The sequence below is a fragment of the Lutjanus erythropterus genome, chromosome 2 (genome assembly GCF_056507025.1).
Source record: "Lutjanus erythropterus isolate fLutEry1 chromosome 2, fLutEry1.hap2, whole genome shotgun sequence".
NCBI classification, from domain to species: domain Eukaryota; kingdom Metazoa; phylum Chordata; class Actinopteri; order Lutjaniformes; family Lutjanidae; genus Lutjanus; species Lutjanus erythropterus.
This window is the reverse complement of record NC_139318.1, coordinates 46,608,968-46,629,027: the sequence shown is the minus strand read 5'-3', so window position 1 is coordinate 46,629,027 and position 20,060 is coordinate 46,608,968. Positions and strand designations below refer to the sequence as shown.

The window sequence follows — 20,060 nt, the reverse complement described above, 5'->3', positions numbered from 1 at the left end:
GATGGAGGGAGAGACGACAGAGAGAGGCATGGACGATAAAGACAGGGCGGAGGACAACGAGGAGAGGAAAGGAAGCACAAAACAAAACAAAAAGAAAAAAGATCCCCACAAACTGTAAAATACTGCACTTAAAGGGGACCGATGCTGCGTTTGTACCTTGCAGACTCGAGCCACACGGCTGTACACCCTCTTGTCCCACTGTCCCGCCTCCACCGCCCTCTCCTTGAAGAAGAAGTAGACCTTATCATCATCCGGACTGTGAGTGTCGGGGATGGAGAAGGAGCCCACGAACTCCGGCTCTGAGAGGAAGGCAACAACACAGTTCAGTGATGGATGGAGGGGGGGTGCAGTTTCATTTACATGCATGTGAATTATTTTGGAATAAAAAGTTTCTTGAACTGAAAACAAAAGTGTTAAATATCTTAATGCATGTGAAGCTTTTCACCATTGAGCCAGTTGTGATCGTAGGCTTCAGTCCTGATGTAATGTTGACTGCTGCCCCGGACGGACGAGCGGAAGATCGCAGCGTTCGCCCCCATGAAGTCGACCGAGGTACCTGCATACAGCTCACCATCTGAAGAAGAGGGAGGAAGAAGAGAAGCACAGCAAATTAACAGCATGCAGACCAGAACGAAGCATCAACAATCAACTGAACAATAAACTCTTTCTTGAAACATTTATTTTCATACTGAGAGCTGTAACATTAGTGGACCAACGCAGAGTGTTGCAACATCCAGACCACAACGGATGGTTTTACTGCACAATGTTCTTTGTTTCTCATAATGTAAATGTTTACAAGCTGATTTACTGAAATGTGTGCACCTCTGTTTCTTTTATTTCTGACTCTGAGAGGAAGCAACAAAAATAAAACCAAACAGTTGAATGCAAAGATAAAGGAGAAAGGATCAGTCAGAGTACACTCATGTACTGTAATACCTGTTTGTTGAACATTTTTGGGGATCCTGCAATTAAAAAAAACACATTTGGCAATTTCTACATGTCCGTTGTTTGGGAGATTCTGCAACACTGTTTTCCTAAAAGCTAAACCCAACCTTCACTCTGCATGAGGGTGAGAAGATAACGACTGAAGTTTAATTTTTGGGTGAACTATCCCTTTAAAGAATGGTTAGATTTCTATAAGTGGGTCAACATCTTTGTTTAATGATGTTTGAATGAACAGAACATATCGTCCAGTTACAGCACATATGTTCACTGTGTGCCTCCACAGCTCTCACTCATAACTCACGCAACAACTGAGAAACAGCTTTTTCAGATTAGATTTTTGAGTTTGACAAACTGAGTAAAGGCAGTAAACATAATAAAAAAAACTATAGCTACATGAGGTTATATTTTATATGAACTCTGATCAAAGGTTTCATGTTTGACTCTCAGAACTTGGGCATATTAAACTTAATCATTTACATGCTGAGGGCAAATACTGTCAGGATACTGTCAGGATGCTGTGTAGTAATAATACAAACTTGTCTTGTTTACCACAAACTAATGACTGTATATCACAAATATTTATTATGTGCAATAATAAATGTGTGCATTTTTGTGTGTTGTATGATCATAATGATATCCATGTGTCTGTGCAAACACTTTCCCAAGACATGCTTTAAATCTGCATTTTTTTAAAAAATAACACAATAAATAATATAATATATTTAATAATATGTGCTTTTTCCTTAAATATCCACTAGTAGGAACTGAACCATCATGAAGGTATTTATGGTTCTGTTTAAAAGCTCTTTATTAAGGTTCACTTCAGTCATGAAATGTACATTTCAGCTCATGTGTAGTAAAGTTTAGGCAGAAACTGCTGTTACAAATTAATTCTAAATTAGTTGCTCATAAGGCTGCAACTCACAGCAGCATATTGTTATAACAAGTAAAGTATCTTGTTATAATGTAATAAGTTTGTGTGTCATAATAACATGAAAAACATCATGTTATAGCCATAAACTTTTCACATCATAGTGTGATACTGATCTGATTTTCTTTTTCTGTCGCTGCAGCAGTATCATTTCAACAATTATTTCCATTAAAGATTAATCTGCCAGTTTGTTTCTGATTAATTGTTGCTGATAAGATTATAATTATTCATATTCAAATTACTTGTTTTATATGTCCACCAGTCTAAAACCCAAAGATATTTAATTTGCTTTAATCATCACCAAAACTTGTGGGTTAATTTTCTGCCCAGAATTTGCTTATGAAAGTCATGTGTGCAGTTATCTTATTATAACCCTTACTTTTTATGTCTACTGTTACTATGGCAACAAGACTGATAAAGCTAAGTTTTAGAGGTTGAACCCTTTCCTCCCTAAGTCCCGCCCCTTTTTTCTCCGTGCTCCAAAAACAGCTGAGCAAGTTTGGAACCCAGAGGAACCTTAATAAACTTTCTACTTCCTGTTTCCTGTACTTCCTTTTACTGGAGGAGCTGTAAAAGCTGCATATAGTTACATCCTAAGATAGCTAATTCACTTAAAAACACAACATATTAACAAGTGTCACTTGATGTTTATTTCTGAGGTTTTTAAATATTAAACTGACAGATGACCTCATAAAACCAGTTATAACTCGTCTGTTGGCTGCTGAAGTCCTCATTCTGTCGCTGCCACACAAACACAAACATCAGTGTTAAAAAACTCAGTTTGACAACTTCAGACTGATTTTATACGGGTCTCTTTGTCTACAACAGATCCAAATGTCGTTGATGTGTTTTATGTCTGTAATGTCACACAGAGCGGCAGCTGACGTCACTGTGTGAAATAAGCGAAGCGGACCACACACGCCACAGCTGGACGGACGATCTGCAGTCAGGAATGAGACAGACAGTGGAGGGATTGTCCGCTGCAGAACGTTAGTGTCACCAGAATATGAACACGGCTGTTAGAGGACGACAGAAGATGATTTAATACATCCACTTAGTGTGCGTGTGTGTGTGTGTGTGTGTGTATGTGTGTGTGTGTGTGTGTGTGTGTGTGTGTGTGTGTGTGTGTGTGTGTGTGTGAGAATGTGTGTGTGGGTGGACACACAGTACATTATGTGCTGACTGTATGAGACCTACCAGTCAGTCGAGCAGTGAAGGGTTCTCTGGGACTGAAGGGACATTTTCCTCTGCCCGACTCCACGATGTGAGACAACATGAAGGACGGCTCCTACAGGACAGAGAGAGACCACACACAAACATGACTGACAAACAGAAGGACAAAGAGGAAACTGAGTCTCTGCTTCCAGTTTTTTTTTTTTTTTTGGATGAAATTCTGTCTGTTTGATTGTTGATTGTCAGTGGACAAAAGAGTGCTGCAGAAGTGAGTCCAAAAACCCAAGAAATTTGGATTTTTGCACCTCCGGTCCCCAAATCTGGAGGTCAGTGGGTGGGACAAGGACTGTGGTTAACATGAAGTGTCTGTTTTTGAGTGAATAAACGTGCAACATACAGACAAACAGCATATTTTTACTATTACAAACTTATTTCAGGAACATCATGTTTTGAGCTCCCCTAAAATGTCCCAGAGTTAACTTTCAGAGGAGCCCATGTCCGTCTCATGGGAGCCGAGTGCCGTTTATTAAACATGCACATTTTTGGTTAAAAGTGAACTGAACAGATCTGTGTGCAACTAATGAGCATGAGAGGGTTAACAATGTCAACTAATCAGAGAAACATGGTGTGCAAATATGAGCAGGAGTGTGGATGTGACACAGCCCAAAACGTTCTGTGATCATGCAGGATGAAGTCTATGAACGAGGCTACACTGCAGACTACAGTCTCTGTTCACAGTCAGAAACAGACAGACAGATCAGCTCCTCTTCTCTGTCTCGTCTGTCTTCGTCTCTTTGCAGTCCTCATGGGAAGTCGGAATTTCCAAGTTCCACCGTTCCAAGTGCTACCTTCAAAATAAGTCATCCCTGCAGCTCTACAAAAAAGGATTGCTCGATTCTGAGTAATGGATGTTTGAATGATTTTTAAAACTCTGGACAATAATCTGCAGGAATAAGAAAAAAACATGAATCAGTGTTTACCTCTGTGTTGTGTCCTAAGTGCAGGTATGTACACTGCGGGTGGAAGGCTCCAGTACCACAAGCATAAACATGAGTCTTATTGAACGGCTGCAGCAGACGCACGAAGTTGGCGCAGTCCGTCTGAAAATCACAAAAAATACAATGAAATATATCAACATTTTGTTTTAATGTTGTATCTTTTTTGCATTAAATTCTTTCTTCTTCCTTACTGATAGTTAGAGTGAACTTTAAACACAGGGAAGCAGCTAACCCGGCTCTGTCCAATGGTAGCATCCATCTACCAGATATAGATAGATAGATACCAAATATTTCACCTCCTGCATTTTGAAAATTGCAGGAAGCCACATTGCAATTTTGATAAAATTTCGTTTAATTGTGCAGCTCTAAACCACGGTGGTCTTTGAGCGCTGACTGACCACTCCAGCAGCCTCTGGTGTCGACTTCACATCCTGATTTAAAAGAGAAATTACCCACAGCTGGTGCAACCAGTGCAAGAAGTTACAACTGTTGTTTTTACACTTTGGTTTTTGTACAGATGAAATAAACAAGATAAAATATGTTAATCAGTGAGCTTTGGGTGGATTTCATCACCACTGAACAAAGCCAGACCGCCCCTGTGTTATCAGTGGTATCAATCATCTCATCTAACTCTCAGAAAGAAAGAACTTTTCCCAAATTGTCAGAAGAAAGAAAGAGTGAAAACACAAAGTCTAACAGTCTGCATAGAAGTTCTGTTTCTACAACAGGACTAATTAAGTGACAGTTAACCAAATTTATAAAAAGCCAACTGTAGACACACAGAGAAAGATAATTATCGTCTCACATTTTGTTTTATTCTGATATAAAGAGACTTACCTCCAGACTTTTCCCTGCCAGCCTGCAGTGTTCCACATGTTCTCTGGCAGCAGGCCAGTAGATCTGATTAACAAGATAAAACACATATAAAACAAGTGCCCAGTGGTTTTATAACACTCTGATTTAAAACCTGTTTATTAAAAACTCAGGCACTCCAGGCCTTTTATTGTTTTTTTCCAGATGGTTGAACTGAGACGCAGCAGCTCTGTGTTTCGTTGTCTCACCATACGCGTGGGCAGATCTAAGCTGTCGGGCCTCAGCAGGTAGATGTGGTCTTTCCCTCCGACCAGCATCCATCCCTGATCCTCGTCCAGCAGCAGGGCCTGGTATCCACCGCTGACTCCGCCCTTCCAGAAGACCGCCGAGCCGTTCCTCAGATCTGAGAGAGACAAACGGGAAAATATGAAGAGTTAATAATGAAGACTTAATTTCCTTCATGTGGTCATGATCGTCTTTAACTGTTGCTGTCTGTCACAAACATCCAGGGTTGTTGATGCTGAAACATATGTGCGTCAATCAAAATTTGAATGTGCAGATTTGTATGAAGAAGACGCCTGGAAGCAACTAAATAATATAACCAAACTCACTCACAAACACACTCAGTAAAATTCTGTTCTAAGGCAAACAACGTTTCCCATCATGCATTCTGAACTGAGTAGTTTAAGTTTGAAAGTTCCTTGTTGTAGCTTTAAGTAAATGATGTGAATATCGGTCATTAATTCCTCACTGAAACACACAAACCTTCATTTCCTGGAGACTAACACCCCAACCCTGAACCACTGACCCAAAAATCAGCCTTTACCCAGCTGGGGACACGTCTTTTGTCCCCAATTAACTGGTCTGAAGGACTGAAATGTGGACTTCAGTCAGAAACACAAAGCCACACCAGCAGCAGCAGCAGCAGCAGCAGTCCATGATTCAGGCTGCAGAGCCTCTGTGTCTCTCTGGGGAGTCGCTGTTAAAGCAGGCAGAAAACGACCTGAACAAGCAGAGCAAATTAACCTTGAAACTCTGCGTCTGCCCTGCTGCTCGCCCACCGCACTGTTTATTCTGTAACGCTGTCAGGCCGGCCTCCCCGAGCGGTAAATGATAACTGCAGCGAGGACGGTAAATGACTGGGGTTCATTCCAAAATGCAATTTATCCTATAATAATAACAATAATAATCATGCAGTCCAAACATGTGTTTTATGGCAAAAGTCTTCAGCTTTAATGACATTTTATGTTTTCTTAGTATTTCTTTTTTGAAATTAAAGTTTTTAACTGACCACAGTCTCCACTTCACTCGAGTCCTTTTAAAAGCTAAAACCATTAGTCGATTGAAGCTGAGGTAGGCAGTTTATTTTGGGCGTCACCGGGCAAAAGTTCCAAAATAACCTTTAAGCATAATGTAACTCAAGTGGTCTGAGAGAAAACCAGACTTCTGCTTCTTCGCTTGGCTGTTTTCAAGTTTTTCAGGCTTTAGAAAATCTAGTCCATGACGGGAGACTTTGGCCAAACACAAGTCGGTAAGATGGTTGATTGTTTCATCTCATTCTGAATGTGTCTTAATGAGCTTTAAAAAAAAAATTACCTTTCTCCAGAATCACTACGTTGCAAAAATATAACGGCAACTATTTGATAATTAGAGCCTGAGTGGTACTGAATTACTGCGGCTGATACTATTATTGTTATTATGGAGTGAAAAAACTCTGATATTAATATATAATGATATTCTTTTTACAGAATTTAAGATATGGAATACAGAATATAGACACAGAATGATCCCTCAAAAGTGGTTATTAACACTTGACAAAGATAAGTGATGGAGGCAGGATATTTTACAGTTTAACAATAAACTTTGTTGCCCAAAACTTTCACTACTTTCATAATTTTATAAATCATAAAACTGTTTTGGTTTGCCCGTTTTTCGTTACTTAGAGTTCAAATTGATGCTGAATGTTCCCAAAAATGAGTAAGCATCTGTTTATGAGTTATTAGAAATCATTAATCATCATGTAGAAAGAGTGGATGTTTATAACAGTTAAATTGAGCAAAATGTTAATGGAGTTTTGCAGACAGTGAGTGAATTCCAGATTGTGTATTTTCAGAGCACTGGGCTTTTGTTTTTGACAATCACAAAAACAGCCTGCAGAGTCCTGGAGGGACTGGATATGTCTGTGAGAGGCCAACATCAGGCCGATAATACTGGTCAGGCTCTGATAATAATAACGGTCATTTTTCAAGTAATTTTTTTTTTTTGCAAAAGTACAAAATATTCTCTAGTTCCAGCTTCTCAAATGTTAACGTGTTGGTTTTCATTGTCTGAATGCGCAGATTTAATCCATGATGAAAATAATTTTGAGTGCAGCTGTATTTTGTCTGACTTTGTCCCTCTGAGATGATTATTGAATATAAATCAACTATTTAAACTATGAGTTGATATTTCTATTGGTCTCCATTATGGAAAAAATTCCTCCACCTGGATTTAATTTGGTTCGACTGGTTCAACTTTGGTTCAGATTTGGGTCGACTGAAGGTAAATCCCTGACCTCCGGCTGTAAATCTTAACTTGACTAAAAGCAACTAATTAACCTTGAAATTCTCTGAGTTGAGTCGATGTGCCGGTGCTGCAGATAATCACCTCAATGAGTGCAGCAGGAAATTAACCATGAAGCTGCACAATGACATTCAGTATAAGTAGAAGAGGTGGACCTCACACTGTGGATCTGCAGAGACACTGCTCTGTGTCCTGCCGTCTCAGAGGACGGAGAGCCGTGCCTTTGAATGCAGCACGGCACATTTGTTCCAACTCAGCACCAGCAGAACACGTTTAAAAAGAGATAAATCACTGCTCTGACAAACACACACACACACACACACACACACACACACACACACACACACACACACACACACACACACACACACACACACACGTTTTCATCAGGGGACAGCAGAGTTTCTGCTCACTAACCAGCTGAAGAAAACACAGAAGAGAGACATGGGAGACATTAACTGTGTAGGAGTCAAGTTTATTTGTATATTTAATCTGCTTCATTCTCAGGAGTTTAACACACCTCATTAAAACATAATAAATGAGGTAAAATTACTGATTTTGTCAGTGGAGTTTGGTTGGTTCGGAGAGAGTGATTTTTGGCTTATAAAATATTGATTTCCTGTCAGGAAAAGCCTGCCTGACAGCAAAGTAAGGGGGTGAAAACATTCTTAAACTAAATATTATTGCCATAAAATAAAATTGCACTTGGCCACACTGCAATTTTATTGCAATTAATTGTGCAACGCTAGAACATGGCCGGTCTACAGCTGTCCAATCAAATAAAGGCTATAAAGTAAGATAAAAAAAAAAATCTCCATCTTTATAACATCACCTGACATTTTCTTTCTCTCTGATGTTTGTGCTTAAAATGAAACACCGTCTCTGCACAATATAAGTCTGGCGTGAAACGACACATGAAAATCCAAAAATCACAAGAAAATGCCTTCAGACATTTCAATAAACTGTTCCAAATGTTTCTGCTGCTCATCCTGCAGTACACATCTGTTCACACAGGTCCTGATGGCTTTCACACATGGAGTGATGCCTTCAGATCTGGACAGAGGTATCTGAGGTGTAACGCACACACACATGCAGACAAACACACACACACACACACACACACACTGTACAGAGTTTGTGTTGAACCTGCAGCCCTCCTTCCTCTAAAATCAGATCAAACAGCTCCTGCCACATCTGCTCACGGTGCGATTATGAGATCCTCACAGCTCATTTCTCATTGAGACAATCTGCACACACACACACACACACACACACACACACACACACACACACACACACACACACACACACACACACACACACACACACACACACACACTCCTGAACATTTCTGTGAGAGAAAAGCCAGTAATTGTTTGTTTCAGTTTACATTTCTCATGTTTTGTTTTCAGTTTGGGTGTCGGTCTGTAACCTGTCTTGATTCTGTGTTGAGGAAGTTTGACTTTATGGACATATACAATATTCCAAATCTATCTTACATCACTATTACAACAAAAACAAAGGACAGCTCTGACTCCTGAAATGTTTAATCTATTTTTCTGATAAAATTCATCAAAAAATGTCACATACATGTACAGCACTTTGCTAAAGAATTCAGATTAAATACTTTCAAATTATCTGTCAAATCAGATTCTACAACAGCTGATAATTATCAGCATCAATGAGTTGTGATAGGTCAATATCAGCCTATAATTCATCAGTCCTCATATTTATCAGCATCCTTCATTAACAGAAAGGACGGGCCGGGGCTAGCTGGTTAGCATGCTAACTTCAGCAGATATCTCTGCAGCACAACACAAAAATCTTTAAACTTAAATTCTAACATATTGCACCTTTAATTCTCCATTTCACAGTTTAGAAACCCAGAATATACACTGACAAAGATTTATTAATTAAAGAGTTTTGATTATTATTTGTTTGGATGAGACATTTTTAAAATGAGAAACCTACAAATACATATGCATAAAAAAAGAAGGTAAAATAATTCCATATGTTCTTGGATCATAAGTGAAACAACCATTCATGTTCCAGCACAGACAGTATATAAGGTACGAGCCCGGACCGAGAGCAGGATAAAGCTGGAGACAATAAACGTAGACAGGATTTCATTTTATGGACCTGCTGATCTTGGCTCTGTCTCACCGAGTCCTACAGATCTCATCCATCACGTGAACCAACGATGGGAAATAGAGCGCGTGATGAAAGCAAACTTAGCAGGAGATATCTCAAAGCACTCGGCCCGAGGGGGACGCGCTGGGAAATATGACATGAAATACTGAAACAGAGAGAAAACCAAATTCTTTACGTCACGCACGACCATAATATGCTCATATTTGTCATTTTTGGAGTGAAGTTTTCCATTAGTTTTCCTGATAACTCCTATAACCTCCCACATTTTTTAAAGTCAGCAGTCCTCTAGAAAACGCATTAAAAACGTGTAAAAACAGAAGAGTTTCCACACCAGAGTCAGTTGTGACTGCAGGGAGGTTTAAGTATCTGTAGATGAAGACAAAATGCATTAAAGCAGGAGAGTGCAGTCTGGATACTTTCAGTCTCTCAGCCTCATGATGATTATTTGATTAGTAAAAGCTTCAGTCTGGATGTAATTCAGCTTAAACGGATAAATGTTGTTTTTCCTTTCAATCAAGTCCCTGAGCTGATGTTGATTGCTTCTGATTGGCCGGCGGTGATCTGGATTTCTGCTGATTGGTCGATGGCACGAGGTCACAACCTCTTCACATCTTGATTCAGGTAAAGCTTTTAGTTCGGCATTGGTTCTTTGGTTTGTGTGTGTGTGTGTGTGTGTGTGTGTGTGTGTGTGTGTGTGTGTGTGTGTGTGTGTGTCAGGGGTTCAGAGGTCAGCAGTGAAGAGGATGTGATTACAGGTCAGTGAGTCAGTTTGTCTTTACCTTTTCTTCTCCTCTGACCACCCAGTTAGTTCTTAAGAAATGTACATTTTTACTGTTAAAGAATAAAAAACATATTTTAAAAGTGTTGTTGTCTCAGAGTGAGCAGTCTGGTCTCTCCAAAAAGTGTGTAAATAACACGCCAACATCGTCAGTCTTTTGCATGTCATCACATCATCATTTAGTGATGGCTGATTGGACAAATGTATCACTTATCAGTGATGGAATGAATCCATTTTTGGCTGATTTTTTGAGCGATATTTCTCATTTTATTTTGGTAATGTAATGTTTTGCAGAGTGACAGCCGCCGCTCCACAGTGCAACACATCCAGCAGCGCAGGACACGCCCACTCAGCCGGACCATGAGTGCTCTGAGGTGGGTGAGGAGTGAGAGGAAAACAGCCTGCAGACTTAAACTCTTTGCACATGTACATAACGTAGTGAATTCACCACTTGCGCTCTTCTCCCAGCTGAATGCAGCGTCAAATCGCCGATGGATGGGGTGACGATGGTCGGTAGGAAAATGTTAACATTTCACACCCTTTATAAACTTGTGCATTTTACACACAAATGTCCAAGACAAAGGAAAAAAACGTCAGGTGACGCAGCAGAGAGAGCAAGAAAGTAGGAGGAGGTGGTGAGGATGGAACTTATTTTAACCCAAACTATGATATTTTCCTAAACATAACCAAGTAGTTCTGTTGCCTAAACCTAATCAAACTGTGAGCGTTTCACAACCACAATGCAGATCTCCATGACGATGACGGTTACCTGACTATTGTTAACACGTGCAAAATCCATAAACTGTTCCAGATTTATCAGCATTGAGTCCTTTAACGTTGTGTGTAACTTAAACAGTGTCACACTGGAGTGAAGGATTCTTTCTATAGCAGCCCATCATTGTTTGATCATCACACACAGAAAAATGATTTTCCACTCCAACAAAAGCAGTAGACATGTCAATCCTTCAGATTTTCACTGATCATTCCCTCCTTGTGTTAATAAACTATATTTGTGTGTATTTTTCCAGTTTTTATTTCACTGTTGTCTGTTTTATTTGACCTGGGTGTAACTTTCTCACATGAGAATATCAGTCAGTCTTTGTCCTCTTTTCATTCCACATTTGATTTTATCCTCATTTTTTTGTCTCTTCTTCAATCTGACAAGAGAAGAGACTTCAAAACAAAGTCAATAAAATAAAGTTCTGGATTTATATTCAGGGTTTATGATCAGCGTCACACCAACAGTGAAGTTTATGTTGTTTTCACGTCGATCTGAAAGCAGCAGCGACTCACTGCTGATTAACTCCGTCACGTCTGGTTACAGTCTAATCAACAGGATCATTTCCACCAACCTCTCAGAGAGCTCAGGCTAAACCAGGCGTGAATGACTGTGTGTGTCCGTGTGTGTGTGTGTGTGTGTGTGTGTGTGTGTGTGTGTGTGTGTGTGTGTGTCCGTGTGTGTGTGGTGTGTAAGAAGACAGAGAGCGGTTTGGATAATGGCAAACAGTTGTTAGAGACTTCAGGCAGAGCTGAGTGCGTGCCGAACACCTGAACAGCACACATAAGAGTGTGTGTGAAAGACTCATTCACTGTGAGAAGGAGGAATGTGTGTGTGTGTGTGTGTGTGTGTGTGTGTGTGTGTGTGTGTGTGTGTGTGTGTGTGTGTGTGTGTGTGTGTGTGTGTGATTGATTGTTTGCCGTGATTAACACAGATTGCCTGCAATCAGGGAGGTGATTAAACCTGGATTTGCTTCATTAAAACGGTTTGTGTGTGTGTGTTTGTGTTTGTGTGTGTGTGTGTGTGTGTGTGTGTGTGTGTGTGTGTGTGTGTGTGTGTGTGTGTGTGTGTGCTCAGACGTGTGTGTTTTGGGAGGTGAGAGGTGAGAATATAATTTACCCAGAAACCTTCAGCACACGCGACTGATTCACACCAAACACAGACGCCAGCAGAACGGGACCTTTTGCTCCATTGATCAGATTTTCCACTTCAGCATCAGAGGAAAACTTTAAACTATAAAATAAATTTTCACTGCTGCTGTTTTGAGTTTGTTACAAAACTTAAAGGAGAAATCTGTAGTATATTGATTGTAATAAATCATTAAATGACCATGATATGTGGCTGAAATAACTGTTTTAGTTTGATGTTTCAGTGTTGCTCGTCTCCCCAGTATGTACACTTCCCCTCTGATATATTCATCATTGAGAAGACTGGCTGCTTCTATGCAGTTATTCTTATTCAGTGAGCCGAGTAAAGACTGCAAAGTCGTATCACTAAGTCTGTCTTTTGTTTCAGGTTTTTATAGAGACTGAAAATAAAGGTCTGTCTGTTTTTTTCAGCACAACTCCCTGCCAGTCTGAAGTTTCTGTCCTCCTCATGTCTCACTGTGCTTCCCTGCATCTCACCTTGCAACACCTTGTCTTTGTATTTCCCCCAGCCAAAGTTACAGTGAGTCATAATGGACATTAACCCGTCAAAAAGAAGCAGGAGGAGATTTTTATTACACTAATTTTATTTATGTTATGTTTAGAAAACACTACTACGGGCCGACAAAATCAACAAAATATGAACGTTCTTTGTAGTATTTCTAAGGAAAATATTGAAAAAGTTCCTTGCCAGATTCCACAAATACAAGGTGTTGTTGCAAATATCTTGTTTTGCCCGAACAAGAGTCCAAAACTCAAAGATATTCTATTAAACAAAGAGAATTTTCAGTTCTCTGCATTGAAGATGCTGCAACCAGAAACTGTTCGGAGTCAAAGGCAAACTATACTATATAAATAAAATCTGACTTGACTTGCTTTTGCAGAAAAAAAAATCTAACATTAAATAGTATCAAAAATGAAGTTTGATGTCACTGATTTATTGTAAACACTGAATCTTTATCAAAATCATCTCCTGATTAATTTTCTGTTCGACTAATCAATTCATCAGCTGACTGCTGCAGCTCCAGTTGAATCTGTGAATAATACTCTGGAAGATTTCCTTCTTTGGACTGTATCTTGTATATAAATGTTCACATCTGGACAACGTTCATACATAAACTGTAGGAACCTGAGTTATAAGAAATAAAAACAGCAACGAGATGAAATGATTTGAGTTCAGACAGTTTTACAGAGTGATGATGCAGTGGTTTGTGGTTTCTACTGTTTGCTGCCTGTTGCCAACATTTCCTACAGGACTAATGAAGATTTTCACTATCAAACAAATATATGTAAAAGTAACACTCGTGTGTTTTGGATAGAGTCTCGGCACGTTGATTGAAATGAGTCATTCAGTGTTGGAAAATGTTGATCATTAAAGGAAAAGAAAAAACACCTGAGGGAACTGGACTGTGAGGTTCTGGTGGATTAAATCACAACACGTGCTGCTACATGTTAGTCAGAACTTCAATCATCATTAAAAAGTCAAATAAATAAAAAATGTGTCTTTGAATTTAATTCCATATTTGGTCGTTTCAGTTTGAATCAGAACTGAGTCAGAGGTTCGAGGGTGGAAGTCGTCAGTGTTACAACTCGTTATCTCCTCTTTCATCTCCTCTCCAAACCTCCACACACACACACACACACACACCCACACCCACACACACACACACACACACACACACACACAGAGAGAGAGAGAGAGAGAGAGAGAGAGATCTGCTTACGGCTACTGAGTCTGTTCAGTGTAACACACTGGAGGGAAACACCTTTGATCAGAGTCGAGTCAAACACAGAACAACACACAGATATTTTGTTCCAAAAGCTTTTTCTCATTTTAACTTTTACTGCTTATTTTTTATGGACAGTCTCTGGTATTTATTTAAGTTTCAAACGCTGTTTATTATCTCATGAAAGCAGGATAAAGTTTTTGTGTGAGCTGTAATGAAGCCATTAAAAGATTTTTACAGACAACCTCACAACAGTTTTACAACCGTTGAAACATTTTCAACATGCTTACATACTACGCACTTTTATTAGAGCTGCAACTATTGATTATTCATTCATTCATTTTCTGTAACCGCTTATTCCGTAAGGGTCGCGGGCTGCTGGAGCCTATCCCAGCTGACATTGGACAAGAGGCGGGGTTCACCCTGGACAAGTCGCCAGTTCATCACAGGGCTGACACATAGACAGACAACCACTCACACTCACACTCACACCTACGGGCAATTTAGAGTCACCAATTAACCTAACATGCATGTCTTTGGACTGTTGGAGGAAGCCGGAGAACCCGGAGAGAACCCACAAACATGAGAACATGCAAACTCTGCACAGAAGGACCCTGCCTCAGCAAGCCAGGGGATCGAACTCAGGACCTTCTTGCTGTGAGGCGGCAGTGCTAACCACTGCACCAACGTGCCGCCCACTATTGATTATGTCCTTAATAATGACAGTTTTTCTCCACTGCATACACACAGGAAGTGACATGCAAGGTGTGTGTCAGAGCGTGAATGAAGCCTCAGGTGAGCTGTAAGGTGTGGAACTGGAGCAGCAGGAGGAGGAAGAGCAAACTGAAACTTTGGTTGACCAGGTTCTCAATCATGGCCTCACAATGACCAAGTTTCTTATTATAGTGTTTCTAACTTTAGTTACAGCAACAGTGCATTTATTGTTAGTTTTGCCAAAATGTGTGTATTTGTGTACTGCAATACAGTACAATACAGCAACACTTTTATATACTGTGTGAAACATAAAATTGCAACCCAGTTTGATACAAAACAAACCCTAAACTTAAAAAAGAGAGAAAAAGGAAACAGTTTCTACACAATTTTATGTGTTTGAATAAATAACATGGCTTCATGAAGCCAAGACAAATGTAAACAGTATTTTGATGATGGTATTTTGTATTGAAAGTTTTGAGAGTTTGAGAAAGTTTTAGTTTCAGGAAACATTTAAGCAGTTAGGGGAAAAATTATTCCTTTTCACTGCACCTTTTCAATTAATATGCTTTTATAGAGGCTCCTAAATATCCCTCATTTATGTGTTTTTGTGAATTTTTAGTAGTCTGTTCTTTTTGATGCATTCTTTTATGGCATATTATATCTTATTATAAGCTTGCTCTATACTGTATACAACACTTTATAAAAGTTTTTAAATTAAAGTGCAACACTGAATAGACACATGTTGAATTAAAGCCTGTACAAACTTGGCACCATCCATTGGTGCCTCTACCCCAGTTTACAGACCAAATGGCGTCACTCTTGTCCATGATTGGATGCTTCTTTCTCTGCCTGAAGTCACATGACCACATATCAGACCCATCTTCAAGGGCGCCCTGTTGAACGCTGCCTATTTTAAATGTTGTAATATAATGTTATAATCCAACGTTTCACCACCAACCTGACGGGCCTGAAGGCTGCAGCCAAAACTCTTTGTTCTGATTATAAAGTTATTTGACATACTGTAAGTGTTTCTGAAGTTTAATCTCTTTAGTCTCATTATTTTGATAGAAAATAATAATGATTCAGTCGGCTTTATGTTTCCCCTCAAAATGCATTTGCTGTTGCAAATGAGCTGTAAAATGTTGTATGATGTAATTTATATGAGACAGGACTGGATATTTATGGCTGCTTGTGATGAAAGGAAACTTGAGGGAGTAGAAGTCAAACGAGCGACGTGATTTACATCTGGAGAGGAAATGATTTTTCTCCCTGGAGCTATAAGTGAAGCCTTTTTAGTTTATTCGACACAGCGTGGCCTCCGTCAGAGTTTCACATGACAACATGAGTGACAGGGACCTCACCCATACTGAGAGGGTGTGTGTGTGTGTGTGTGTGTGTGTGTGTGTGTTATCACTCTCAGATAAAAACACAGTGATTAGATAAGACCCTCACCTGTCAGACACAGTCTGTCTGCTCTGTGTCAAAGATTTCTGATTATCACAGACCATCAAATTCCAAACACGTTATAACACACCGACAACGCCTTCAGTTTATATGCAACACAAAAACACACACACACACACACAAGACTGTACATGGACAGGGAGTGTGTGTGTGTGTGAGGGGGGTATCCTGGCGTGTGTCAGCTGGCAGATGTTTCTCACGCCACACATAAAACATCTGGTTTTCAACAGAAAGTTTGGCAGCACCTGACAGCATCAGAGTTCATGAGAAGAATCGACACTGTGGAGGTAAAATGTAAAGACTTGGACGAGAGTCAGATTCTAAATGATCTTATTTAAACTCATAATGTGCAGCATTAAAATGTCTAGAAACATGAGACACATGTTATATATTTTGTTGAGTTGTGTACTTACATTTTCCCAAACAACAGTCAAAGATTTCCTTCCAGCTAGCTGCTTTAACCTCCAGGAAAACACCAGATATGTTGGATATGTGTGATATGTTAGTAAGCAAGCTGGTGCACATGACTAAACAAAGCCTGATTAAAACTTAAATACGTCACCTTGTTGCAATGAGGACTTTTGAGTTGTTTCAGATAGATTTTCAGTTTAACAGTGAAGACAAAAACTTTGTCTTTTGTTATTGATTGAATGTGAGAGAGACACCTAGTGGCAGAATTTACATACTGTGTGATTAAAAAGTGCACAAAAATGACGAGGTGGTCATCAAAAAATGAACTGCAGGAAGCAAAACGTGCCAGACGGAGACGCAACAAGTTCCAACTTTGTTTGACATTTGACGTAAAAAGCTCTGGTATTAAAGTGGTCTTACATTACGACTTGCTGAGGACTTGGGACTCAAAGTTTAGGACTTGGGACCTCATTTTGGACTCGAGTGTAAAGACTTGAGCACTGCAAAACAAGAGCCTGTTCAAGGTGGGGATTTTGCACGTTCATTACACCTCGCCATCTGTATACAAAGACAGAATGGTGTGGTCAGTTTTGTTCTGCCTCTGATGCACCATGTGGGGCAGAAACAGAGCCGTAACAGAGCCGTAACAGAGCAGTAACAGAGCAGTAACAGAGCTGGATTGATGTCTGTGTAAAAGAATAAGGTGGCACAGCGGGTCAGGACGCTGTTGAGTTTAATGTTCACTGCTGTTCTTTAAGTTATAAACTTATTCCACATATTTATCAGCTGTTTTAAGCAAAAAAAAAAAAGACAAGTGGAAACTTTTTACAGTGCAGACAGACAGGAGAGAAATCCTCCCCACAGATCTTCACACACCTTTTTATCTTAGCTTCCTAGAGGAAGTGATGGTGTATTTATCTAGGAACATATAAAAAGCTTCATGTTAGAAGTTATTAGCTCTGTGTGTGTGGTTATAAACCAGCAGACGAGCAGAATCACTCTCTGCTCTGTTGTCTTATGTCACGTCTCTTCAGAATCTGCGATGTCGGCACGCTGTATAAAATGACACACTGGGGCAGCTTCATGTCGGCGCTGCTTGGTTCAGTGTAAAAACACAAAGCCGGCTTAAAGATGAGCCCTTGTTGTGGCGATGCTGCAGGATTCCTGTGTAAAAAGGGTTAATGACTTGGTCCCACCTCTGCAAAACAACAACTTACTAATCTCAGAATAATGATTTAGTATCTAAGGCTTTATTTTGGGAAAGTTTCTAATTATTTTCCAAGTTTCTCACTTGCAAGGTCTTTTTTTCCATCACACCGGCAGCTTAATGCAAGGTGTGAATGCATCGTGATAGGAACGTGATCAGATCTGCCAGACCACATCTGGAGGTAGTCTGGCTCATTATGTTTGGATCTTATGTCGGTGCAAACACCATCCGTAGAACGTCCTGCCAACTGCACACAACATAACACAGATACAGCCGACGTAAAGAACAGGTTAGAGCAGAGAGAACGCTGAAAGAGACACGCCTCGAATTACTGATTACATGTCTGTTCCAAAACCGCCAGCCAAAAATGAAAATGCATGAAATATGAAAACAATAAGGGAGGAAATGAATGATATTCAGTTAGAAATAACTATCTGTGTGTGCTGCACTTATCTGTACAGCTGATCTGCTGTTAACAAGGCAAATCATTTATCTCGACACAAACTAGTCCACATGCCAGGAACTAAAATACACTGGGATCAACTGACAGTATTTTTTACACATACAAAGGAATAACTCGATGTATCACAGCTGCCGAATGTACAAGAGAGGACAGAGTGTCTAAGTAATGTTAAATTACTTTATTGTGATGTTTTTGACTGCATTATTTAAGAATCTGTCATGTTTCTATAAGAGGCTGTGTGTTTATTTACATGGATTTCTAGATTTTTATGCTGTGATATTATTCTAATTCTAAATTCTAAAAAATTAAGAATTTGTTTCTCTAAGTTTATAAAGTTTTCTCTGACTTAACAACTCACGAAACTTTGAGAGTCTGGGGCTGATTTAGGCCATGTTAAATCACTCTAGTGCAGGTTTTGTTCTGGAGGACAGAGATCTGATCTCAGTGAAAATACCAGGCGTAAACACAAAGGAAAGCTCAGATCGTTTATTGTCAGGATGCAGATACAGATCCCAATCCCAGGTGTCAACAGGGTTAAAGATGTTTTGACTCTGCTCCAAACACCTTCTGCTGATTTATAGGTGCAGAGCATCAGACATTTAAACCCTCGGATCGTTCACAACTTTTGACTGAGTATTTGATTGAACACAGCTAAATCAACCTTCTGGATACAATTTATTTGTATGCATCTCAGTATTTAGACTATAAACTTTATTTTTCTCCAGTGCAAGAAAATATTTCTGGGGCTGTGACAAAAATTGTTTCCTTATTTGTGGCGTGTTCACAGTTTGTCCTCTGTAACCCAGTGATTCCTCTGTTTCATGTGAGCGTTGACAAGCTGCAACACATTGGCTCAGTTAGCACATGCTAACACTTACAGCAGACCGGAGGGAGCGGAGCGTATCAGAACTCGTGCATTCAGGGTTTGGACTCAAATGAAAGCAGGTCTGCAGGATGATAGAAAGCAAACCCCAGCTGTGCTGACACCGCGGCCTGCGAGCGCACGGTGACGAGTAACTATTTCTCCATTTGCACGAGAAGCTGCGTTCATGCATACCTCCCAGTGAATCATGGGTAAAGTTTTTTTTCTTTTTAAGGACATGCATTTGCAGTTAATAGCAAACACCTCCTATTATCGAGCTCTCATGAGGCATCAGTGTAAAACTTACTGGAATTTACTGAAATAACAAAAGACTTCACAACTGTGACTTCAGGCTTTACTGTCTAAGAAATGAAAACATATTTAAGATGAGATAATCTCTTCTGAAACTAAAAAACAACAGCTTGAAGTTCCAGAGCTAAAAGATACAGAGAGGAGTGGAGCATGCTGTGACTGCAGCGCTGCACAATCTGTTTAAATGTAAAATATCAGCCTGTGAAAAGGTTTAAGTGTTTTTCCTCTGTGGTTTGATACAGTAAGACTGTCATGAAAGATTTGAACCAGGTTATTTTCATTAAGGGCTTTGTATTAATGCTGGATGACTTTTTTTTTTAATTATCCAGGGAGAACAATCTGAGCTCCTCATGCTCTTTTCAGTGATAACCTGTTTTACACTAAATATCTGTGTACTAACTCAGACACGCCAGTTACACTGTGGCAAGCTCCAAAAATTTGGTTCAATGCAAGTCTGTCATGACAAGCATGCTAACTATGCTATCAGTGCTGGGCAACGCACGGGTGAAAACTAACGAGCTGTCTTGTCTTTATCTTTGAGGGGGAGGGAAAACCAACATGGAGGAAGTTAGTGTAGTTTATCAGCAGTGTTGCACTTTCATTTATTATTTCCAGTTGTAGTAAAA

General features: G+C 39.7%; 1 protein-coding gene across 1 annotated transcript in view; it reads right to left on the bottom strand.

The window, feature by feature from the left end:
* LOC146332332 (semaphorin-3D) overlaps positions 1 to 20,060 on the bottom strand; it is a 116,725-nt gene that overhangs the window by 16,808 nt on the left and 79,857 nt on the right. The window contains exons 3-8 of the mRNA XM_084741674.1: positions 5,109 to 5,263; positions 4,885 to 4,947; positions 4,030 to 4,149; positions 3,074 to 3,164; positions 446 to 574; positions 157 to 299 (exon numbers count right to left, since the gene is read on the bottom strand). Of these exons, the coding sequence (XP_084597800.1) occupies positions 157 to 299; positions 446 to 574; positions 3,074 to 3,164; positions 4,030 to 4,149; positions 4,885 to 4,947; positions 5,109 to 5,263 (701 nt within the window). The remainder of the gene's footprint in view (positions 1 to 156; positions 300 to 445; positions 575 to 3,073; positions 3,165 to 4,029; positions 4,150 to 4,884; positions 4,948 to 5,108; positions 5,264 to 20,060) is intronic.